This window comes from Leptodactylus fuscus, chromosome 5 (genome assembly GCF_031893055.1).
Source record: "Leptodactylus fuscus isolate aLepFus1 chromosome 5, aLepFus1.hap2, whole genome shotgun sequence".
NCBI classification, from domain to species: Eukaryota; Metazoa; Chordata; class Amphibia; order Anura; family Leptodactylidae; genus Leptodactylus; species Leptodactylus fuscus.
The window spans coordinates 79,767,429-79,793,971 of record NC_134269.1 but is presented as its reverse complement, the minus strand read 5'-3'; the positions used below and the strand labels follow the sequence as shown (position 1 = coordinate 79,793,971).

The 26,543-nt window shown below is 42.8% G+C and overlaps 1 protein-coding gene across 1 annotated transcript; it reads left to right on the top strand.

Annotated features, from left to right (window-relative positions):
* Nucleotides 1–8,060: 8,060 nt before the first annotated feature.
* On the top strand, nucleotides 8,061–17,747 carry PYGO1 (pygopus family PHD finger 1). The gene is made up of 3 exons (XM_075276205.1): nucleotides 8,061–8,385; nucleotides 13,864–13,949; nucleotides 14,845–17,747. Exons 1-3 carry the CDS (start codon nucleotides 8,358–8,360, stop codon nucleotides 15,916–15,918), a joined length of 1,188 nt encoding a protein of 395 aa, XP_075132306.1. The 5' UTR covers nucleotides 8,061–8,357; the 3' UTR covers nucleotides 15,919–17,747.
* Nucleotides 17,748–26,543: the final 8,796 nt, after the last annotated feature.

Here is a 26,543-nt window from a genome sequence, read left to right as displayed (position 1 = left end):
ACTTTATAGAGTTGCTTTGGGTCTAAGAGAGACATCCAATATACTAGATCATACCTATTGGGTGCTTCTGCATACTTACATACATACATTTATATTTACATTCCTTTAGGCTAAGGCCCCACGTTGCGGAAACGCAGCAAAATCTGCAACACAAAAGGCTGTGTTTCCACAACGTGAAGCCTCAACTTTAAACTTGCTTTAGGATGTGTGTTATGGAAGAAGTGTTCATTTAGGTCCCTTAGAGTGATGTTACCATGCCCAAAGATTACCAATGCCAACAGGTTGTACCAGCCATTAAAATGAAAATAGTGTAGCATTATATATATACAATTTATATAGCAGCTTCAAATATTTCAGTAAATGTATACCTTGGAATGTATTTTTGTCTGTGATTATTTTTTTTTTTGCCTCCTGTTCTCACTCTATCTTTCCTTATGTAAAGGTGATACTGGTAGTTTGTGGTAGATAGCAGAGCTGGTTAAGTATGGACTCTTCTCAGGGGATCTTCTCTGACAATCTACCTCATTCTAGCCATACTTCTCCTTGAATTGTGAATGTAACTTGTTTTTTGCTTTACTGTAATTCTTTAAGTAGTGTGTTGTTCAGTGTTTTTTTTGTACATTGTTTTTATATAAACATAGAGAATGTGTTTTTTTTTATTTTGACTTTAGTTTAATTATTCATGTCATTGGAGAAAGTACTTGCTCCTCAAGTTTTGCCAAAAAGTATAACTGTTGAATGCCAAATGTTTCTGCTGTGAGAAGTCCAAAATATCAGTGAGTTGCACAGTCCTAATAAAGGTTTTCTTAAGTAATGTCTGGTTCGTTGTGTTACTACTTATATTATTATATTCCCATACCAACAACAGGACCAACAACTCGGCCTTCAAAACCAAATGCCTATTAACTATATTATACAATTACTAGTATCATATACTTCTTTAGATGCATAGTTTATTATATATCTACTTTCAGATGAATTCACGATCTTCACTGCTTCTGACTGACCATGGCTGTCAGCCATTTATGAAGGAGTTCAAGTCAGATTGTGGAAAAATAGGAGTAAGTGCTTTGGTCTACCAACTCCACAGCCATGTAGTTTTATTTCTAACTTTAGGAATCACTCGAACCTCTTGATGCGGATTTATAAATTGTGTTGAAGAGAGCAAATGGCTATATTACACCAACTTGTGGCTAGTGTACATTGCTATCAGTACCGCGTGCCTAGAAATGTTACATGTCACACACTTCCCTTTTTTGCAAAACACTTTTCAAACTATGGAGATACCATGAGTCTAAAAAGGAGTCTAAAACAATTTGTGAATTATGCAGTATTTTGATTTGTAAGTTTAAGGGTGCATTCACACTGAGTATACGCTAAGCTCTTTCTGAACGTAAAACACGTTCAGAATGAGCGCGTACAAAGCAGATCCCATTCATTTCTATGGGAGCCAACATACTTGTGCTCCCCATTGAAATGAATGGGCTGCTTTTTTCCCTATTCCTTTCAATGTGATACACGCAATGTCAATTGGCAATTGTCCAAACTCCATGGCCTCCTCAAACAGCTGATTGATCTGGTATTGAGGATGCCAAGGACAGATCATACATTTTAGGGTCCTGGAAAACCCCTTTAATAAGTAAGGATACTGGCATGAAGGACTCCTGGACAATTCCTGTGTCTATCTTGCATGGTGTCTTATAGTTGAAACACAAATACATTACAAAGAGAGAACATATATGCATATTGCATATTTACTCAAAGCTGTAGACTTTTAAGAACCGATTAAGTAGTTTATTACATCATATTTGCATAATATGAACACATTGAGAGGTTGTATGTACTTTAGACTATAGTAGATAATTTAAAGGGGTTGTCCAAGACTTCATACTGATGGCCTATCATTATGATAGGTTATCAATATGAGATTGGTGGGGGTTTGAGACCCAGGTTATATATGCACAGTGTACAGAGTTAGAAACAGATGGACTCATATGGTGTGTAGTCCCTGTGGCTGAACTGCAGTATGTAGAAATGGCCGCTACACAGTGTACAGTCCTGTCTGCTTCTGACTCTGTACACTGTGCAGAAACTGGGTGTCGGACCTCCAGCAATCCTATATTGATGTCCAACCCTAGCGAACAGTTATCAAAATAAAGCATTGGACAACCCCTTTAACTCATAATTTCTGCCATAGTTTAGGTATACCATAAGTCAAAGAAGTAGTAAGACTGTTTCTTACCCCTTGAAGATGACCTTTACCGGAGGTGCCAAACTTCGTCCCTGGACTTGTAGGGAGCATACAGCAATAGAAGCAAACACTTGAGAGAAGTGAAGTTCGCAGCGCTCCAGGGTCTTCAATTTATATTAGTATTTCCGCATCATATAAAAAACAAATAGTACACAACATAGTTTAGGTATACCACGATTTTGTTATATATATATTAATGACAGCAAAGGAAGGAAGGACTATGCATTCACTGACATGCAGACAGAAACATAACTGGGATATATAGATCTCGATAACTGAAGAATAACACACATATATCATAGTAAAAGCTCAAGAACAGGTAATGGGTGCGGCTGAAGAAAGAGACTTTTATATATACAAGCAGACCGGGATTTACAGAGGAAAGCTAAGTAGGTGAACACACAAATCCTTAAAGAAACAGGAGCACTCTCACAGAGGTAGCCAGGCCGCTAGGTCTGCTGGGAAAGGTAATGCACCAGAAAGTGCAGAGCTTCCATAGTACTTATCTTTCACCTGATTTAATGGTTTAACTATTGATGAGTCAGATTGAAAAATAGCACCCCACTGAATCCTGTAACAAGATTATTTCAAAGTAGCAGCCGGGGGATGTAATATCCTGATATCCCTTGTAGTGCAATAAAGTGTTTTATGAATGTAAGTCACATAGCTGTAAATGTGCCTAGAGCAGACTATAATCAAATGGTAAGAGACTGGAAGGAAGATATTAATAAGAAAGGCTACCAGTAGCCCCCTTTATAAGACAGTGCTGGTACATAGGTCACAAATGGTCTGAGAAGACAAGATGAAGAACAGAATATCCCTATAACCTTAAAACAATTATATTTAAAAAAAGCACTCTGGCAAAAAAAAATATCTTGCCCATATAGTGCAGAATAGACTGTTAAAAGATAATAAAATGTTCTACTGTGTGCTTTGTGTATACCTGCTTGGGTTTATGCGCCCTTTATGGATTACCTGCTATCTCAGGCCTCGTTCACATCTGCGTTGGTAATCCGTTCGGGATGGTCCCAAATAGACTATATATCACAATTAGAGATGAGCGAACACTATTCGAAACAGCCGTTTCGAATAGCATGCTCCCATAGAAATGGATGGACATAGCCGGCACGTGGGGGGTTAAGCGACTGACCGCCGGTAAAGTCTGCGTGCCGGCCGCTTCCATTCATTTCTATGGGAGTGTGCTATTCAGACGGCTGTTCCGAGTAGTGTTCGCTCATCTTTAATTACGATCTACTTTTCTGTCGGCATGTTCCGTGCGGAGACCACATGGTCCCCATTATAGTCTATGGGGTCTGTGTGCTTTCACTGCACACCACTTATCAGTGCGTTTGGCATTCTGTTTGGGGGGGTCCCCATGCGGACTCACCTGAACGAATTACCAAACGTAGATGTGAACTAAGGGTTAGTTCTAGAGATGAGCGAACACTGTTCGGATCAGCCGATCTGAACAGCACACTCCCATAGAAATGAATGGAAGCACATGGCACGCAGACTTAGCCGGCGGCCGGCCGCTTAACCCCCCGCGTGCCGGCCGCTTCCACTCATTTCTATGGGAGCATGCTGTGAGCGTGCTGTTCGGAACGGCTGTTCCGAACAGTGTTCGCTCATCTCTAGTTAGTTCCTTCTTTCATTATATGGTATTCCTAATGCAAACTGCATTTCCCATTATGCCTCTAGAACACTTCACTTGCACTGCACTGAGTTTTATATAAGAACAAGAAGTGCTAGATCAGGGACTTAAACTTTCTGTCCCCTAACTTAAGCTGCTGAGTGTAAGTGTTACGGGACTCACTGCACTCCCTAGTCCCCACTTCAGGGTCTCAGGAAGCAGGCTGGAACTTCCGCAGTGATGTGTGTGTGTGTGTGTGTGGGGGGGGGTTTGCCGGACGCGTAGCCAGTTGGGGGGCTTCCAGTTTCGGCCTAGCAGCATGCTTGTGCCTATTTAGGGAAAGGCTCTGACTCTGGACCGCTGCTGTCTATTCAGTTGTACTTGTGTCCTGGTAGTAAGCATTCTCTAGTTATCCGATTGCCTGTGTTTCTGACCCCTTGCCTGACCTTTGACCTTGCCTTTGCCTCTTGATTTTGTTCTCTGCCTGCTCCTGTTTATGACCCTGGCTTACCTTTAGATCTCTGCTTCCTGAACACCGTTTTATACTATGCTACCGTTCCTGTTACCGACTACTGACTGACGTTCCCTTTGGATTTCCCACTGTACTGCATTGCCCCCTTGTTGACGACCCGGACCATACGAATACAATTTACTCTCTGTTGCCACATTCTGTTCACCCGCTTCAGCGTTCTGGATCCTTGGATCTACACCGCAACCCGAAACATCTGCTCGTAAGAGATCTCAGTGTCTGGTTTGCCATGATTTGTGTTGCGCAGTATGTTTAGCGTTTCCCGACCCATGCCGCTCTGCCCAGCAGTGCAGTCAAGTCCATCCCCACCATCTGGGGCTCTGGTGAACACCATTGTGGGGTTGGAGTTGGTGCTGCCCTGGATGGTGTTGACCATTTAAATCAGTGTATCTAGTACTGGTTTTCACTTTAGCTCTGAACTGCATGTTATCCTAAAAGTAAGTATATTCTTATGAGACAAGGCTTCAATCTGTCTCCATTCTCCTTCCATTGATATGTTTGTCTGACAACTCTTCCAAGCTGGAAACAAGGTAGAGTATTGTGATAGAGATGCTGATAGAAATCCACTGAAGATTCTGCACACAGAACACAGAGAAAAATATAAACATTGTGAGTTGTTTAGTTAGTGTCTAGATTTGTAGTTAGGCTAGGTACACACAGTGGAAAATGAAGAGAAATTCCTCATTTTCCCCCACTACATTCAGCCGTGGAATTGCATGGGCATTCTGTTGCAGCTTTCCTCTGCTGATTAGGCCGAGATGAATGGGTCTAATAGGCAGGGAGTTCCAAGCCGCAGAATCCGTGGCAAGATGGAGCAGGACATTAATTTTTTCTGCATCCTGCTACAATCTCTGCCTCCCATTGAAAGCAATGGGAGGCAGATTTTGGCATGGAATCTACAACGCATTTGGGGGCAGAAGTAATATAAGTAGCAGATGTTGCTAAAATCTGCACATGATCAAATTTTCAAGCCCAGATTCCAGTCTGTGGCATGTGGGAGGGGTATAAATGCCAAATTGAAGGCAAAGTAACCACCTCAAAAATTGGATCAAGTGGTGTGAGATGATCATGCAATGCCTCCTGTTTGTTGACATGCCAGTTATCACCATTAGTCGCAAACTGAGAGGGACAGAATCCTTGAACTGGAAGATTTTGGTTAATTTTTCTGGCAGACTGCTATGTGCCTAGGCCTTTCAACACTGCATTTAACAGTGCTTAAAGGGACTCTATCATTGGTGTGAGTGGTTTTGAGATAAACACATGCCTGAATAAAAAGTCTATTCTACTACTATCTTCTCTTTTTAGATTCTCAACACCATTCCATTGTAATTCTGGTTAATAATTTTATGCAAATGAACACACGGAGCACCCTGAGCGTTCCCCAGGGCCTCCAAGCACCCCCTGCGTCATACCTTTCATTCTGCCCTCTCCAGTGCTTGTGCTTCGTTTTCCCTTCTCCTCCCCGCGTACTGTGCTGTCCTCTTTTCTCCAATATGCTCAGTTCTCCAGCAAACTACACCAAAATGGCTGTTGGACATGCGCTCCCAGAGTCAGATTGGAGAAAAGAGAAGAATGGCGCATAGTGATCCATTCTGTGCAGCAAGTGAAGTGGACGTCACATCCCAAGACTAGTGTAGCTAACATTATCAACAAAAATTATTAGAAGGCATTTGTATGACAATGGGCTACAAGCCAGACATACAGCTACAGGCTATCATGGTGTAGAGCAAGACAGCAGTGGAGGCTGGAATGGAGGTCTATCCTCTTCTATGATGAGTTGTAGGATGTATTGCTAGCCGGAGATTAGTCTGGAGTAGTGATGAGCGAGTAGTATTCGAGTATTCCATCGAATACCTCGCCGGCATAGGAATGCGTGTAATCAGCGAATATTCAATGCATTTAACCCCTTGGTGTTCGGCTGATTACACGCATTCCTATGCCGACGAGGTATTCAATCGAATACTACTCGCTCATCACTAGTCTGGAGAACATGTAGGCCATGAAAAGGCCTTTATATGAGAATGTCACACCCATCCTACTTCTGGGATCATGGAGTGGATTGGCATACGATAGCCAGTCCCCTTTAGTCTTGGTGTCATGTTGATTTGGTCAGTGATGGCCACTTCTCTAAAGTGTCCCACAGGCTCTTTTTCAACACTAGGCTGAATGTTGCTCGTGCTACTATGAGCAGCCTAAGTGGCCTAAATGTGCTACCAAGCCCATAACAAGAGGAAGAGACAGTTAATCCAACAATAAGGTCTTATTCATACAAATGTCAAAAACAGCCATGTAACATCCAGTTGCAGACTGAGGTGGTGCTGAGGACCAAGTGGCGGCACTTTGTCACAAAATGTCATCAAGTTCTTGCTCTTCAAGTATCCTGTTGTCTCATCTGACAGGGTTGTAACCACCAAATTTATTGTCTCCCTTTCAGTAAAGATCTCCATTTAACCTCTATGTCCAGTGGTAGGTCATTATGACTCATAATATGGTTGGATTGGACAGACACCAGAGGAGGCCAAAATGTCCACAATCTTAAAAGTTGCCCTAAGTACAAATGAAAGCAGCTATAACAGACTGCATTCCCAGAAGGATCTGGGCGGATAGAAGGCGGCCCTGTCTGGAGCAGAAGTCATGTCAGTCATATGTGCAGTGACTGCTGATGTTAGGCAGTGGGTGCCAGGCAGCTCTTACAAATCAGTCGCCTGCATCTGGTGATGCAACTTGTCTCTGTGACTGGGATTTCTTCCTGTGGGAGGCAGTTTTAGTCCTCTGAGGCTGAATGTCCTCCATCATCAGAACCTGTTGTCTGTATCAGCAAGGCCTGCAGTTTATGGACAGTGTGACACTTATGATAGCAGTCTGTTACAGTGTGATTGACGTTTGCTTGCTTTGCTGTTTGACTCTGTTCTGACACCTGCTGCAGTACAGACTTCAAACCATTGCCCCTCCATGGAGGGTAACTGCTAATGCAGGAAAGTCTGGTGGGAACAGATCTGAGCAGTGGGTAAGGGGTGCAGAAGTAGCAGTTCTCTGTATGAGGAGGCCCCAAAGCTCCCTCTACCACATATAATATACCGCTATACAGGCCCATAGTACTTAGGGGCCCCATTACAAATATTACAATGGGGCCCAGGAGCTGCAGGTTATGCTTCTGGATCGGGGTATCAGACTGCAGTGGTCATCTGCCATTGTTTATAGCATACATAGGCGGTATGACAGAGGCAAAATTGTGTCAACTTGTAGCCATTCCACCGCCAACGGTTATTAGCTGTTATGTACTTTATTTAAAGGGGCACACCATCCCAACTTCCTCACCAAACCTGTTTTCCTCACAATTGTAGTAAATGAGACCTTAATTAATTTCAGATATAATGGCTTGTGTGCCAATGACAACCAATCAGATTACTGTTTTCGTTCCTCCTGAACATGTTACAAGATAAAACCTGGGCTCTGATTGGTTGTTGTGAGCACCAGTATATAGACTGTGTTTAGTATGTTCATCAATAGGTAGCGCTCCCTGGTGACTTCATCGCGCTGTGTGAGCAGCAGATGGCGCAGTCTCCGCTCTGTTCTTACATGAGGTGTGTGACAGCTCTGGCACTACATAGTCTGCGTGTATGTGCGCTCCATTACCGGGCCGCCTCCAGGACAACTTCCCGGTAGCGCAGCTTGGTTGTGACTACAGTCCCGTCCCCGTGTTCCGCTCCACAAGTTATGACAAGAGCCGGGGCAATCTCTGAAACTTTACCCAAAGTGTCCGGAGAAGGAGGGGAGGCAGTGACACTCACTCCCGGCCAGGTCTCCGCTCTTCCGGCTCCATGTGTTTGTTATGTCCGCAGGACAGGAACAGAAACCCTTTAAGAGAGATCGCTGTAGCCGGCCTGGGCTCTACATGTGCAGGGAGGGCAGGTCTGGGGCCTAGGACGTAACCCAGGGACAGTCACATGGACAAGTCACTGTGGGACAAAGCAGGTTTGTGTACTTGTGTGTGTATATAGTTGTGGTGATTGAGGGACCCCACCATGATGGGGGAGGGGGTATACAAGGCTCCACCTGGTGCACTATATAGCTGCCATACTTCACTTAAAGATAATATCATAGGATTTCTATATATAGCATGTACACTGCTTTATTACATTCACTTTACAGGGCTTCTTGCACACTGCCTTATTACACCCTGTTCACATTAAGTGGTTCCTGAGCTAGAAGGATCATACTAACCATATGCCCAGCTATATATATTCTTCTAGGGGAGAGGGGGGTAGTTTGTTTTACTGTGTGATATGTGAATGGCCTAAGCTATATTGACCAGTCCCATGTGCGTCCATTAATCCTATAGTCCTTATTTAGCTGTATCTGGGCTTCTCTTCATTATTAAATAGTGAATGCGGTTGAACTTTATGCATTGACTAGACCAGGGCTGTGGTGTCGGTAGGCCAAACCACTGACACCTTGATTTTTCCATAAATGGCTGACAGCTGGGATCTATCAGAAACCACAAAGAGTCTCCAAGTCATTAAAAAGCTAAAGACTGAATTTCTAGTGACTTAAATATGTAACAGAGTTTATCTATTTCTGCAATCATAAGAATTGTATAGTATGTTTCATCATTTTAAGCAGCGTTCACACTACCGCCTCTGTCCACTCAGAGGTTTCCGCCCTAAACGCCAGGGAAACTGGACAGGGGACGGCTTACCTGCGGTCAGCTTTAAAACCTATTAATTTGATGCGTATGCGGCCTCTCTGCCTGGAAACTTTTTTTTTTTTTTTTCCAGACTAAAAGTAATGCATGTCAAACCCAAAGCAATCTCAATACTAGATAAAAAAAAACAGATACCCGCAAAAACTCAAAGCACCAACTAAGTATCAATGTATAAATAACACAAAAAATTCTTTTGATTTTAAATCTAAATTTATTGTTACAAAAATGTTTTTAATTGTAAAAAATATTGGTATCAGGAAAACACAAACACATAAAAACATTTAAAAACACACAACAAGAGTGGAGGTCGCACTGGACTGAGCAGCTCCAGCAGGTGTATAATCTGCTAGTGGTGTAGGGGATGAGAATAACGGACCGTTTCGCCCCTGCTTCTTCAGGGGGCTCAGGCTGAAGAAGCAGGGGCGAAACGGTCCGTTAGGGCTCAGAGTGGAGGTCGCAGCTGGTGAGCAGTGGTTTATGTATATGCTTCACATTTTGTCCTATGTAGGTTGGCTTATGTAATACTGGTATGTGTGTGTAACTTTACATTGGTTCTGTTACCTTATATGCTCTTACTATATAGTGGTGATGTGGGTATGATCTTTGCAATGCTACAGATATTTTTCAATTAAGTGCCCTGATCTTGTGATATTGTGGGCAATAGGAGCCTATTTACACTTATATATACAAAATACTGGGCCTCTCTATACACACATTTATTGTGGCTGTTCTCATCCCCTACACCACTAGCAGATTATACAGCTGCTGGAGCTGCTCAGTCCAGTGCGACCTCCACTCTTGTTGTGTGCTTTTAAATGTTTTTATGTGTTTGTGTTTTCCTGATACCAATATTTTTTACAATTAAAAACATTTTTGTAACAATAAATTTAGATTTAAAATCAAAAGAATTTTTTGTTATTTATACATTGATACTTAGTTGGTGCAAAAAGTAATGCATGCACGACCGCCGGCAAGCCATCCCTTGTCCAGTTTCCCTGGGATTTAGGTCGGAAACCCTGGGGCGGACAGCAGCGGTAGTGTGAACCCAGCTTTATCTGCAAACTAAAGTTAGTAACTTTTTTTTTTTTTTTTTTTCTTCTCACTGCAAATCCACCCAAAATTGGTTCTGACTCCACAGCCCCTGAATAGAGCCCACTGCCATTTTTATAAGGGTCGTCCAACCTAATGCTTTTTAAAAACTTAGAGGACCTTTCACCATTTTGCACACAGGCAGTTCTATATACTGCCGGAAAGCTGACAGTGCGCTGAGTTCAGCGCACTGTCGGCTTTCCCGATGTGTGCCCGGTGTGAAGAGCTTACGGTCCCGGTACCGTAGCTCTTCTATGGTCAGAAGGGCGTTTCTGACAGTCAGTCAGAGACGTCCTTCTTCACAGCACAGCCAATCGCGCTGTACAGTGAGAGCCGGGAGGAACTCCCCCCTCCCTCCCTGATAATGCTCGTCTATGGACGAGCTGTGTGAGCAGATGGAGGGGGCGTTCCTCCCGACTCTCACAGCACAGCGCGATTGGCTGTGCTGTGAAGAAGGACGTCTCTGGCTAACTGTCAGAAACGCCCTTCTGACCATAGAAGAGCTACGGTACCGGGACCGGAAGCTCTTCACACCGGGCACACATCGGGAAAGCCGACAGTGCGCTGAACTCAGCGCACTGTCAGCTTTCCGGCAGTATATAGAACTGCCTGTGGGCAAAATGGTGAAAGGTCCTCTTTAACTAAAAGAATATTACATATGAATATGCTGGTTTCTTTCCAAATGTCCTGCTGCGTAAGCAATTTCAGTGTGAGGCTTGGTTCACATCTACACACGGGTTTCCATTTGGTGGTTCTGCTTGGGGATGCCCGTATGGAGACCGGGTGCAGATGTGAACAGAGCCTGAGATGTTGCAAATATTACCTGTCACCCCTTTCCTAGACCTACCTTTTCTAGCTTTGTTACCAAGAACCTGTGAAATGCCCTGTTTACATCTGATTTTGTATTCCGTCTGAGGAGAGTCCGCATGGAAGCCTCCTGAATGGAATACAAATGCAATTGCAAGCACTGTGCTGTAAAAGCACACAGACCCCATAGACTATAATGGGGTCCGTGTGCTTGCTGAGCACTGCCCGCACCAATCATGTTTGCTTGCAATTGCGTTTGTATTCTGTTCAGGGGGTCTCCATGCGGATTCTCACCGGACGGAATACGAAAGGAGATGTGAACAGGGCAACAGATTTCACTTCATTTCTTCTGACCTCTTCCAGCAGAAGTCAGGGGTAGTCCTTAATCTTCACAGTGATAGGTTGAATGTTGCTAAAATGACATAGCAGCAATGAATGTTCTGTATTTGTAGTATATACTGGGGCAATTAAACTAATACAGTTGTAAATCTTAAGTTAAGTTTACATCTGTGTGAACTGCACGGAGGACTTTTCTCTCTGGCGGTTTGCTTTGAAACACCAGACGCTGTTATAGTCAATGGGGTCCACCGGTGTCCGTCTGTAACGACTAAAACGGGTCCATTTCTGTCACTGGGCTATTTATTAGACTACTGTACTCCTTGTTATCTTCACTCACATACTGTTATCTCTAACAGCACACTGAAGTCTATGGCAAGGGTAGGGGGAAATTAATTGATTTATTGCCCCATTCCAGTGCTTTGGTAGTTTTATCTTGAAAATGTCAGTGTTAAAAGTTTTCCCAATCTGTCACTGTAGCAGCTGTAGCTTTTTGTGTGTCTTCCAGCAAAACTATAAAACCTATTTACACTTCAGGTAAAATTCTGTCACTAATATATGCTGCCCTAAGAGAACGTAAATGAAACTGGCTGACAGGTTCCCTTTAGATAAATACCTAAAGGGTACAATAAAAAGAGATCCACGAATACCTGAACATGGTGATGGTCACATGTTTGTCATATTTGTCATATATTTGTATAATACATCCATGGTCTAACTGAATACGACATAATATGGCATCACTCCAGTCATTGTTATGCCACTCCCCCTTACCCAACAAAATTCATGAATCTTTGAAATGGAATGGTGCCTCCCACCATGTGTACTGACATTAATGTGAATCTTTACATCCCCAGTATTTACTAGCTCATGTCATTTGTTATTTTTATGCTTCTCAGGGGTTTCTATGTTGTAGACCAAGTTATGATGTAGAACATAGAGAGAGTCCTCATGAAGGGCATTAGTACAGTCAGTTTTGCTGGAGACCACATTACCTTTATTTGCAAAATTATGAAATCTTGCAAAATGATTATATAGGTGCATCTTTCATAGCCTAGAATCGCCACCCAACTCTTGATCCAGTCCAGAACAGCTACTCAATTGCTGATATGTGCACAAAAATAGAAAAAAGTTTTCAGCTCACCCTTTTATATGAAGATGTCGGCTTGCAGCAATAATAAGTTCGGGGTGCACGGCACGCTTTATTCCTAGAGCGTAACTGAATCCAATGGACGAAGAAGAATTTGCCGGCAGCTCTCCGTAAATAAAATATAACTTTTATTTTGAATACATCATAAAATGACAAAAACTTTGATGTAAATGATAAATCAGAAAAAAGAAAAATCCCCCTAAAAAAACGCAGACGCGTTTCGGAACGTCTGTTCCTTCCACATCGCTCTGAGGAAGGAACAGACGTTCCGAAACGCGTCTACGTTTTTTTAGGGGGATTTTTCTTTTTTCTGATTTATCATTTACATCAAAGTTTTTGTCATTTTATGATGTATTCAAAATAAAAGTTATATTTTATTTACGGAGAGCTGCCGGCAAATTCTTTTTCGTCCATTGGATTCAATTGCTGATAGCCTGTTCAGCATATCTGGTGCAGAAATGAATGGCACTTCATTACTCAGGAATGGTGGGGGCTATGGAAAAAAATTCCAAGTGAGTTGGAATCAGTGGAGCAGTGACTATTAACAGGTGGTAAAAGGTCCCCATTAAGTCTTAATATTTCTGTTCAGAGATGTTGCTGTACTTTCTATGTACCCCATCCCCTACTGGAATGAGATTGTAACAATTTTTGTACATGTAAACCAGTGGCGTAACTAGGAATGGCATGGCACCGTGGCGAACTTTTGACGTGGGGCCCCACCCAAAGAGGGGTACATGGGTGTGCAGGCTGTGTGTGAGAAAGGAAGGAGTGGGGGTGCAGACTTTCTCACACACGGCCTGCACACCCATGTACCCCTCTTGCTGACAGTCTACACCCCCACATTCCCTCCTCTTTCTCACAGCCTGCACACCCATGTACCCCTCTTCCTCATAGCCTTTAACCCATTCCCCTTCATTGTACCCTGACCTTAAAAAAACCCGCGTTGCTATTTTTTGCCAAAAAACGCGACACTCTTTCCACCTCCCATTCACTTCTATTGAGTTCCTGACGCAGAATCTGCCTCAAGAAGATAAGATAATCCTTTAATAGTCCAACATTGGGGAAATTTCAGAAAAGAAAGGTCATGTTGAACGTTAACGGTCTCCATAGACCATCATTGTGAGGGGGCAGATTATGACATGGATTCCATGCCATAATCCGCCCCCTCTGTGCCGTGTGAACGGGCCCTAACAATGACCGACTGGCACAGTGGGATGGAGTGTCCTGCCGACAAGGGCTTACAATCTATGAGGAAAAAGAGATACAGACAATAGGCGAGGGGAGAGTGGAAGATGCTGCAAATTCACTGCAGTTAAGTATTAAATGTATGATGTTTCTCATATTGTGCCTGGTTTTTGCCTAACAGGAGATGTTGGAGGTTTGGATGGGTTAATCCGATCAGGATCACAGTTGGGAATCCCTGAAAAGAAGAAGCGCAAATCAAATGTGCAGGTAAATCTCACATAGAGGAACAGGTTATTTATATCCTTCTCACCCAGTCTAAACTATCCTGTGACAAAGAAAGCTGAATGTTTGACAAACTAGAAATCTTATGAAAATTATGTTTTGTTTATTTCCCATTATACTGTAACTGGTGTAAATGACTACTTCCAGAATTTTACACATTGCTGATGATCTATTTAAGGCTCTGTATACATTGCAGTTGTCTGTTTTCAGGCGTATACTTTCAGGATGTGTATTTGTATAATGCCAGAGACATCTCTGGTCGCAGGCCCTTTAACCCCTCAGATACATTACAGTAGTACTGCAGTTTATGGCATAAGCAATCTAATAATCGCAGGTGCGATTTCCCCCTCCCCCTGAGTGTTTAAAAAAAAAAAGTCCAAATTGCCTCTTCCTCCTTCAATCGATCACATATAAAAATAAACGCATTATGCACCCCCATAGGTTTGTCTAGAAGAGATCAGTGGGGGTCCAACATCTGAGATGCCATTGATTCGCAGTTTGAAGAAGCCATATCGCTTGTGCAAGAACCATGATCTCTTCATTATTTACATCACATGCCATCGGTTTTGTAGTGGCCGTGCAGTGAAATGACAGCCTCGTCCCATAGACGTAATCACAGCTTCATTACATTCACGTGGCACAACTGCTCTGAAAGCAGGCAGTGTGCAATATAAATAGTGAAGACCTCATGGTGCTCATATCTGTATAGGTCCCCTTCAAATAGTTCATCAGCAGGTATACTAAGGGTGGGTCATCAATAACAATGAACTTGGCAACCCTTTAATTTGCTCTCTAGTTTCACGCTATCAGTCTATATAATTTTTTTTGCTTGTGATAACAGGAAAATATAATTTAATGTAAAGTTATTATCTACTTTTAGGTGTCCACTATTTCTCCTGTCTCAGAATATGCTCCACCAGTGAAGACGAGCTCAGACCATCTCATTGCATCCAATCCTTTTGATGATGCGCATAATGCTTCCTCTATATCAGGGTACACCTACTTTGGAAAACCAGCATATGGCAACATTGGGGATTTTACCACTTTTAAGATGCCACCTAATTCATCATCAAAAAGATCTTCTCGTATTGGTGGCTTCCATAACTATAGAGACCAGCTACTGCCTTTCTCAAAAGAAATAAAGAGCATGTCCCTGGGGAGATCATACCCCTACATGCATATGCCAGAAAAATCACCTTTTGAAAATGAATGGAACATTGGACTTGGGCAGACCATTACTATGCCTGGGCAGCACTTTAGGCCTAACCATACTCAAGATGTTTTTAACATGACAAGCCTCAACTCTGGCCACCGAAACACATTGCAGCCTTTGTCTAATAGGGCTCAAAGTAGCAAAGCCCACTTGAATCAGCAACCTGTGGACGTTGACCTATATGAGATGGTACAGCCTCACTTTTCGCATCCAAAAATTCTTAACTATAAGCAAGAATCTGTATCTGCATCCGCATCCAACACACATTCTAACCCAACTTCAGCTGAAGACCAAACTAATTCGGATGATTTTACTCAGCCTACTACTGACCCACTGGGCTCCAAGAAGCACACAGCTAATTCTAGAAGTTTCCAGCCTGAAACCATAGACCTAACCAATTGTGGCCCTGGTAATGACGCCCACAGCAACATTTCACTTTCTAAACTTTCAAAGAATGATGTGACGCCGAGTGAAAAATGCAATAGATGGCTTCTCCAGACCAGTTTCTGTGGTCCTTTATCCACTGACACCGTGCACCCGTGTGGTATTTGTTCTCTTGAAGTTAATAATATTGGCGATGCCATAATGTGTGAAGTTTCTTGTCGGAAGTGGTTTCATCGAGCATGCACTGGGATGACAGAGATTGCTTATGCGCTACTTACAGCAGAGCCCTCAGCGATTTGGGGTTGCGATGCTTGTATGGCAAAGAAGGATGTGCAGCTGGTGTGCATACGTAAATAAGACATCCTCTGGGCTGTTGGTTTTTGTGTGTTTTTCAGTGGATTTTAAGCCATATCCTTTGTAACATTCTCAATCGATGCCCTATGAATCCTCCACCAAATCCCTGTTTTAGTCTTTATTGAAACCTCTTTCTGCAGCAATATTAATAGCACCGTAGGACTGAGCACCATGAATTAAGTGTTTATTTTTCTTTTCTTCCCCAAATTCTCAATCTAAATCCTATTAATACAAACAAGATTTTTTTTAATTTTTTGCAAGGTTTTTGTTCACCTGTCAGATTATCTGAACAATTTATGCTGCTTGGAATTTTTTTGCACTATTTAGAATAATATTTTTAATACAGATCAAATTTTTGGGGGCAGAAAAAAAGTGTAACCCTAAGTGAGAAAAGACATTAGATTGTGAGAATTGCACTAGACTACCTGTAGTGAGGACTTGCCTGTTGTTCTGGGTGGGAGGTTATTATTAGAAATTGTGTATATTGAATCACAGCACTTATCCCTTTCAATGTGATTTAGCCAGAATCTCTTGAATATTTATATAACTAGCACTGTGAAGTCTGGGAATTAGGGTGTGTGGCCTGGAGTTTTGTTTGCTTTACTTCTGTGTGCAGGTAACAGGGCTGTCACTGAGGGGCAGTATGCAATTTTGATGTCTAGTTAGGTGATCTCAGAAGGGGCACTTGATGCGAACCTGTCGGATGATTTCTGCTGCCCCTATCTGAAACCAAGGTATGGTGGAGCCCTGTGATCTGTAGGTTTATAAGCAGGAAACCCTGACAGGACTCCTAGGAGAGACAGTGAGAGTCCGGATTACCCCGCGCATACAGGATGCAACAACTCTAAACACATTGACAAATGTCCCTGTATTTAAAGGGGCTCTATCATTGGGAAAAGTCATTTTTAACTAATCACATGCTTGCATAGCCTTTAGAAAGGCTATTCCACACCTACGTTTAGTATGTGAATTGCCTAAGTGGTTTCTGAATAAGTCCGTTTTTATTAATATGCTAATGAGCTTCCAGCCAGCACAGGAAGTTCCCAGCAGCCTCCTCTCTTCTATTATCTCCTATATGTGTGAGGCAAACAGGAAGCTGCATCATCATCATCAGCAGCCTCCTATAGGAAACAGGAGAGGAGTTAACGATGTATCGTGCACCAGTCTAATTAGCATATGAATAAAAATGGACTTATTCAGAAACCACTGAGGCAATCTACATACTAAAGGTAGGTGTGGAATAGACTTTCTAAAGGCTATGCAAAGGTGTGATTAGTTAAAAATGACTTTTCCCAGTGATAGAGCCCCTTTAAATCACTGTGTGTAGGCAGGGTTAGCAGGATTCGCTGTAGCATACTAGGACTGCTGTCAGGATTTACCCTCCACAAGGTTCACTTTAACTACATATCAGTTGCTTTGGGGCAGATGGTATATTAAAGATTGCTGGAAATAATACACGGTTAGAACCTCATTCTCATCTGTTGCTTTCATTCTGACATTCCACACACCGTGACCTCACAATATGATTCATAAAGAAATGTAAAGATTGGACATATTGGAATAAAAGCAACCTTTTACAAGTGAGGAGATTAGTGGTCTTTTAGCTTTACTACATATAAAATATAACGGTTTTGTTGCCTTTAAATACTACTATGTCGTTCACCTGCAGAACAATATTTATGATGATTTTACCCTGTACTAAGGGCTTTATCTTTTTTTGAAAGATTTTTATTTTAATTATTGTATACCTACTTTGAAGCAAATGTTTTCTGGTAAGTAGGAGATAAAGTACCATGCACCTTGAGACCAGCAAAATGTTATTCTCTACCAATAAACAGTGTAATAATAAAGGCTAACCAAACCGCCTCCTGTTTTCATGATGCTTCAGTATGTGGCCCCTGCCATTTTTTTTTATTACAATCTTCTATCTTGCTATACACAAAAGTAAATAAGAATTAAGGTGTTAATCTGGGCAGACTTTATATTACATGTAAAAAGATTAGGTCCGCACTCCTGTGACAGAAGTGCGGACCTAATCTTTTTACATGTGATTGGACTTACTGTGCTCCAGGAGTCCGGGGCCATTTGGCCGTGCACCCAGTGGATTATACTTACAAACCAACAGAAGCGGTGAGCTACAATCTTTCCTTATAATCTTTGAAATTAGATTTTATATTAATGATGGAGGCCACCAATGGCAGTAGGACCAGCTACATATCTAATGTATGGTGACCTCAACCTCCTTACCCGCAGTGACAAATGTGGAAGTAGTTAAAGGGGCTGGCCACTTTCAGACCAATATTGAGAGACAAATGTTATTGTTTGTGTAATAAAAAGTTGTACAATTTTCCAATATACTTTCTGTATCAATTCCTCACGGTTTTCTAGATCTCTGCTTGCTGTCATTCATTCTGTTACTTCTAGTGGATAAAACTCTGACCATGGTCATGTGATTTACGGTCCATGGTCATGTGATGAGAACACAGGTGGCGCTCGTTATAGCACAGTAATCAGACATCTGCCTGGTAATCAGCTGTGCACCTGTGTGCTCATCACATGACCATGGACCGGAAATCACATGACCATGGACTGTAAATCACATGACCATGGTCAGAGTTTTATCCTCTAGAAGTAACAAAATGAATGACAGCAAGCAGAGATCTAGAAAACTGTGAGGCGCTGATACACAATTTTCCAATATACTTTCTGTATCTTTTTATTGTACAAATAATATCTTTCTCAATATTGTTCTGAAAGTGGCCAACCACTTTAAAGGAACTCTTCAAGAATTGGGGGGAGGGGGCTTACCGCAACACTTTAGACAAAAAAATTTCAGAGGTTTCCTCTGCGGACCAGCGTTTCTGTAGGTATAATCGTCCTGCTGTGATTTCCTAAACCGCAGCGTGTCTGCACCGTGATTTTTACCGCTGAGTGGTCATGGCATTCGCTTGCCTTGACTGTAAAACACTGATTTTTCTTTTGATTTTTTTTTTTTTTTTTTTGCCTGCTGCGTTTTCCCATTGGCAAATCACAGCGTTTACGCCTCGTGGGGACTTAGCCTTACACTCTTATATGCCCTGAAGATCTATGCAATAACACCTTCTTAATAATCAAAAGTGACTGCGGCTTCTCCTATCTAAGGCAGAGGCCCCACGTTGCGGAACTGCAGCTTTTTTTTTTTTTTTTGTTGCGGGTTTTGCTGCTTTTTTTTTTTTTTTTTTGAGCCAAAGGTAGAAGTGAATTGATTGGTAGGTAGAAGTATAAGAACTTCATATATATTACCCATTCTTTTTGTAGCCATTCTTGGCTTTGGCTCAAAAAAATCGCAGCAAAATCTGCAACAAAACAAGTTGCGTTTCCACAACATGGGGCCTAAGACTACAGTCACACCTGTGTTGGGTGATAGTTTGGGGATTCTGTCCCCTATTCCACTTGAAAAACGCAGAGGACCTTTCTCTGTTTTTTTTGGGTGTAAACACCAGCAGACCCCATTATAGTCCATGGGAAACCACTTTTTAAGCAGGATGGGTTTTCATTTGTTGGGTCCCCAAATGGACCCAAAGAACAGAAACCCCCAACGCAGGTGTGAACCTAGCACAAGTAGATCTGAAGAAGCAAAATGCCTTCCTGCAAGGGAGGAGATTTTGTTATGAATCTTTTTTTTTACAAAGCTTGTTTTCTGGGATAACTTCTTTATGAGACCACTGCAACTAGCCACGAGCCTCAGTGGTCACATGCTGTAAAGGCAAGCCTTAGCACTGTGACCAGTAATTTGCAGCAGTGGTCCCGTGAATGTCTGATATCATCACTGTAGGAGCAACATTGCATATAGCTTGTAACTACCGTATAAGTTTTTGTTTTTTGTTCTTTTCAATCCCAGACTACTTCTTTAATAGTACATTTTCAAAAATAACCTGTGAAAAAGATTCATAACCAATCTCCTCTAGTAGTTAAGGATCCCTTTAATCCAAGATGTAGTATTGAGAACCTGCAAACACAGGCTGTATGTCTTAGGGCTGGTTCACACATGCTGATGTGTTCCGTGCGGAAGGAGTCCGCATGAGGACCTTCCCAGATGGAATACTAGCGCAACTGCAAGCGCTGTGCTGTTCAAGCGCCCGGACCCTATAGACCATGGGTAGGGAACGTACGGCTCTCCAGCTGTTGCAAAACTACAACTCCCAGCATGCATACTGGCTCTGCTGTTCTTGGAACTCCCATGGAAGTGAATGGAGCATACTGGGAGTTGTAGTTTCACAGCAGCTGGAGAGCCGAAGGTTCCCTACCCCTGCTATAGACTATAATGGGGTCCGTCTGCTTGCCGCGCACTGTCCGCATGAATCATTCGTGCGCGGCAAGCAGGCGGACCCCATTATAGTCTATGGGGTCCGAGTGCTTGAACTGCACAGCAATTGCGCTTGTGTTCTGTCCGTAGGGGGTCCTCATGCGGACTCTTACGGACGGAACACATCAGCATGTGTGAACCGGGCATTCCATTCCATATTGTGACAGCAGTACCACCCCACGGTTCACCTGATCTGACCTTCCACAATATAATTATATGGTAATCTGTGCTCAGTGTAATAGAACTGGAGAGTCCTGCGGCCAAGAATAAGTATGAGAAACTGTCTTTAGGGTGAATTCACACTGAGTAAACGCTAGCTTATTCTGAACGTAAAACACGTTCAGAATAAGCGGCGTCTAAAGCAGCTCCATTCATTTCTATGGGAGCGGGGATACGAGCGCTCCCCATAGAAATGAATGGGCTGCTTCTTTCACTCCGTGCAGTCCCATTGAAGTGAATGGGGAGTGCCGGCGTATACGGCAAGCTCTGCTCATGCCGGAGCGTACACGCCGGCACTCCCCATTCACTTCAATGGGACTGCACGGAGTGAAAGAAGCAGCCCATTCATTTCTATGGGGAGCGCTCGTATCCCCGCTCCCATAGAAATGAATGGAGCTGCTTTAGACGCCGCTTATTCTGAACGTGTTTTACGTTCAGAATAAGCTAGCGTTTACTCAGTGTGAATGCACCCTAAGGGTGCATTCAGACTACGTAACGCCGGGCGTGTATGAGAGCCGTACACGCCGGCATTACGGCAGACTGCCGAACACTTCCCATTCACTTCAATGGGAGCGCTCGTAAACGCCGCTGTTACGAGCGCTCCCATTGAAGTGAATGGGAAGTGTTCGGCAGTCTGCCGTAATGCCGGCGTGTACGGCTCTCATACACGCCCGGCGTTACGTAGTCTGAATGCACCCTAAGGGTGATATGAGCTATTCCTACAGTCATGTGCGTTAACCCTTATACAAGGTTGGTTTTTTTTTTAAATGAAAACTCTTGTGTAAGGTAATTCTCATCTGTATGACTCCACAATAAATGGAAAATTACAGCGACGTACAAGATAATTATCGCTCAGTTTGGATATGAACCTTTATTTGACGGCTGTGTTCTTGATCTTGCTTGCTAGGCATTTGCATAGAATTCATTCAACAGCCACCCTTGACACTGAACTCCTTGCCAACAACAGCGTGTTGCTATGCGACATAATGGGACAGGATATTAAGGGCATTATCTTTAGAGCCGGCTGCTCTCTAAGGAATACATTGTTTATCTGACACAAAAATAACTAGGTAATTGCAAAGTAGTAACATCCAGTAACCGTCTGTATCAATGAACCCTCGTGTGAATGTCGGCAATTACTGGAGACCCTGGCTACAATCCCACTGGAGTCATTATTTCCTCCATATGTCCTGCGGTTCAGATACTGTGCTCGTGTCGGGATACTGGAGTGTTGGACCGGTGTAGAGTTTTCATTTTTGTATTAAACAATTGAGAAATAGGTCAGATATTGGTTTCCATTTCTCATTTAGGCATATGGTTTTAAAATGTACTTTTAAAGGGGAACCATCACCAGGAAATTGCAGTGCAATCTGCAGGCAGCATGTTACATAGCAGACTGATGTATAGTTTACTGGGAAAAGATACAGTATAACCTGTCATTTATTCATTGGAATATTTGCACCATCTCTGTTATAATGTCAGTCACTGATAGGACCACCTCCTCGACTCCATAGCATGGAGCAGAAATTTCAATGAATAATAATGAAGGGTTCTACCATATTATTTACTAATAAACTATAGATCAATCTGCTCAGCATCTCCTGCTCTGGACAATGCTGCCTGTAGATTGCACTGTAGTTTTCTGGTGACAGGATCCCTTTAAGCCTCCTCATGTTGCAGTCACAATGCATCGTCTATTATTCCTTCATTTGCACTAGCTGCAAGGTTGCATTGCAAGTGTACATTAGATTGCTGTGTATCCATACCATGGTGTGTGGGCTGCAGTACAAAGCCTTAGCAGCTGTTACGGGGCCCATTACCTAACCCCACATTCACATGACTGAGTTTCAGCCATTTGTTGGCTGGGTTTACCGGTCTGAACACTATGCTGGGATAGCTATATAGTTATTTATACTGCTAGGAGCCGCTGCCTCTCAGTGACATACTGTCCTGTACTATAAACTGTACACAATAGTATGTTGCTGGGAGACAGGGACTCCTAGTATAATAGATAACTATACTGCTATACTCCCTCTCCCAGAATACCAATCAGGCCAATACACAGATTAAGTTTCACAGTTGAAACTCTGTGGAGCGGATGTGCAGTACATGGGTGGGGGGCTTGGGGTTAGTTTCTTCTCAAACATAAGATGCAGTTAGTGATGACTATATACTTTACATATGTCCTCATGGTGTACATTATGTACCTTGACATAACTTTGTATTATTTGTGTGTTGTAACATCACTGAGTAGATTAACCCCATACTTAGGCCTAGTTCACATCTTCAATATTCCATTCGGGAAGTTCGCTTGGGGACCAACCGGACAGAATACCAAACGCGTTAGAAAGCGGTTAGCCACATGGACCCCATAGACTATAATGAGGTCCATGTGGTTTCCGCACGAATCATGCAGAAAGAAAAGTACTGCAAGCAGCACTTATCTCTCCACGTGATTCATATAGACCCCATTATAGTTTATGGGGTCCATGTGCTTTCTTAGCTAACCGCTTTTTAATGTGTGGGGTATTCCATTCAGCGGTCCGCAAGCCAAATACCAAACACAACTGTGAACCAGGCCTGAGACATCACGGTGAATATTATCTTTATTCTGTAATATTTTTTTGTAACTCTGTCTATACATTAGAGAGACTAAATAACCATAATTGTTTTCTGAACTTACTGTTGAAGCTGGTCATGATGGAGTAGCACTGTGTTACATCAACCATATGTTGTTTTGTTTTTATTTATATATATCATATTTATTTTTATAATTTCTGGAGATAACCCCAGTTGAAAACACAGTTGGAATTTGGAACAGTTGCATATAGATTTGCCAATTCCAACTGTGTTTTCAACTGGAGATCTCATGAAATAATACAGGCAGATCTGGGTGTCATATGAAAGATAATTCTCATATTTTATATGGCACTAGAATCAGTTATACATTTTAGAATGCCTGAGAATCAGCTTCCCTGCATTATATAAGAGCCCCTTACACCCACACTCCAGTGAGAATCCGTGAGAGAAATAATGCATCTTTGGAAAAATGGTTCCCATACATCCCACCAGTAGCACAATGTGGGGTATTTCTGCCTCTGTGTGCTGGTAGGACAGCCAGAACTTTTAATCAACATAAATTGAATATGTATGACTACAACCCTATAAGACGGCACAGAGACCTCCCCCCGTGTGTTTTTTTTTTTTCTAGTGGGACAGGTGGAGGAGGCTCTATGGTTTGGAAGACATTTTTTTTTTTTTTTTTACTTCTAAGATCTAGTTTTTTAGTCTTCTTTTTCTTCTTTCCCTATTAAAGTTTCTTTTTCCATTCAGGGGTTAACTCCCCCTGAATTTCTTAGGGCCCATTCCACTAGGGCGGTTTCTACTTCCTGGGCGGAGAATAGTGCTGTGCCCCTGGATCAGATCTGCTCTGAGGCCTCCTGGTCTTCACAAGTTACCTTTGTCAAGCACTACAGGTTGAGCTCCCGTGCTTCAGAGGCTACCGCCTTTAGGCATTCTGTGATGAACGCTGTAAGGCCAGGAAACCCTACCTAGGGGGATTACTTGCTACATCCCCACATTGCGCTGCTGGTAGGACGTAAGGGAATTGTTGATTATGTAGATAATCTGTTTTCCCTTATTCCTATAAGCAGCACAAGTTTCTCTCCCTGAAGACACACTTTTATTGTACTCTTGTATTAACACAAGGTCTCTGTGCCCTCTTATAGTGTTGTAGTCCTACATATTCAATTTATGTTGATTAAAAGTTCCACCTGTCCTACCAGCACACAGGGGCAGAAATACCCCGCATTGTGCTGCTGTTAAGACGACAGGGAAAACAGATTATCTACATAATCAATGAATTTCAGCAAAGTAGTTCACAAAAATGAGACAATATATGCGTAATTCCCTGCCACATGTGAACACGTAAGCCAATCACTACCTGTGATGTCTCTGGGTCCCTTCCTTAGGCCATTGATTGGGCCTCAGCAGAAAGGACCCGGGACATCACAGGTAGCAAGGAAGTCCACTTCAAGAAGACAACTGAGCAGGAGGACAACAGAGCATCGGGGCCAGGTGAGCATCTTGTTTTTTTTTGTTTTTTTTTTATCTCCCCCAGCCTAATTAAAAAAATAAATAAATTGTCCCTGGGTGAGACTAAATCTACTTGTCCACGTACAAAATAAATAATTTCTCCAAATTAACAAAGTAATAATAGTCAGAAAGTGATATATCCTCCCCTTGTGGAATATTTTCCAACATAAAGAGAGAAAGGTATTGCAATGTGGGCAATAATGTGGACAACTATATTTACTCTCCTCTAGGGACGGACGGCTGTTTTAGGACACTAGTACGGTTTTATGAATTTCCAATAAAAGTTTTATATTTTAGTTTTTTCCCTCACTTTGGCTTTAGTATTTTCATGCGTGACAGGGAATTCACCCAATTGAGTTTATTTTGGGGGCAAAGTTGAGTTTTTGTAACAGTTGATTTTAGTTGATATTTGCTCTAAAGAGTAATTCCAATGGACAAAAGTATTGGGACACACCTCAGACCTCAATCATTTAATGCTGGTGTTTCAGTCAGTCTTATTGCCAAAGGTACCGTATTTTTCGGACTATAAGATGCACTTTTTTTCCCCAAAATTTTTGGGGAAAAGAAGGGTGCGTCTTATAGTCTGAAGGTGGCGCCTGGCATCCGCTGTAATAGAGAGGCGGAAGCCGGTAAGTGATAGACGCCATTACAGGTGCCGGGGCCTGCGACATCGCTGCGCTCCTCTGCCCCGCATGAAGCCAGCAGCGGCAGGGGCTCCTCCGTGCCCCCGCCGCTGGCTTCATGCAGGGAAGAGGATCGTAGCGATGTCTCAGGCCCCGGCGTCTATCCCTCCCCGGCATCCGCCTCTCTAGTACAGCGGATGCCGGGTCAGTATCGGTGGCCCCTTCTCCCCCGGGGCCGGTCCCCACCGGCCCCGTACCTGTAAAGTTGCAGGCCGGCTCCTGCGCGGCAATATCGCAGGAGCCGACCTGTTCGGGTGACAGCCGGGAGCCTAATGAGGCTCCCGGGTCTGTCACTGCTATATATTAGTATTGCGGCTGGGTCTATGCCGTCTATGCGAAGTGACCGCAGGTTCAAGCCCCCGGGGGGGAATAAAATAGTAAAAAAAAAAAAAGCTTTAAAAATATGAAATAAATAAAAGTTCTAAATCACCTCCTCTTTTTTTTTCAATACAAGGTGATCTAAGCAATAGATATCCCCCAAAATGGTATAACTAAAAAGTACAGCTGGCCCCGCAAAAAAAACGCTCTATGCATCCCCGTACAGCTGCAGGGTCACCTGTCAATGTGGCCTTGCAGCTGTTGCAAAACTACAACTCCCATATATTAAATATTTTACCAGTTTTTGCTTCAAAATTTTTTTTCCCTATTTTCCTCCTCTAAAACCTAGGTGCGTCTTATAGTCCGAAAAATACGGTATATAAAATCCAGCCCACCATGCAGTCTGACTTTAGGCCTGTTACCTTTCCTAACATAAAAAGCAAAGGTAACCTCTCAGATGCTGTGGTCGCATTTCACCATTGCACCTGAGTGGTAAAATGCCCATGATTTAGTCATATCTGATCAAGGGCAATGCTGCGGAGTCCAAACCTGGCGGCTAGTGCATCCACTCTGAAGCCAGCAATCGGTGGCCGTCTCAGAATTCAGTCCAAAAAAAGTCTAGCCACGACTGGATGCCGATGCAGTGCATACAGTGTAGTGGCATTCTATTCCGGATTAGGCCCAAATGAATAGATTTAGTCGGGAGGGAGTGTCCTGAGGCGGACATCCATGGCTGAATTAGCTACGGAATCTGCCTAAAGAAAGGGCGTGTCGTTTCTTTTTTTCGCAAGCGGGAACAGGAAAATAACGTCTCCCATTGATTTCAAAGGGAGGTGTTTTTTTTAGCTGGATTTTTGATGCAGATTCTGCAACAAAATCCTGACAAAAAAACTCCCGTGTGAACTTAGTTTTTCTCCAATTCCAGCACATTCTAAACTTTTCCAGGTTCCCAATAAATCATACAGAAT

Bases quoted from the DNA above. Each gene is read 5' to 3' on its own strand.
- PYGO1 (XM_075276205.1), top strand. From the start codon at position 8,358: ATGGACAAGTCACTGTGGGACAAAGCAG. The intron at 8,386-13,863 runs GTTTGTGTACTT...TTTGCCTAACAG, and splicing joins GTCACTGTGGGACAAAGCAG to GAGATGTTGGAGGTTTGGAT. The intron at 13,950-14,844 runs GTAAATCTCACA...ATCTACTTTTAG, and splicing joins AGCGCAAATCAAATGTGCAG to GTGTCCACTATTTCTCCTGT.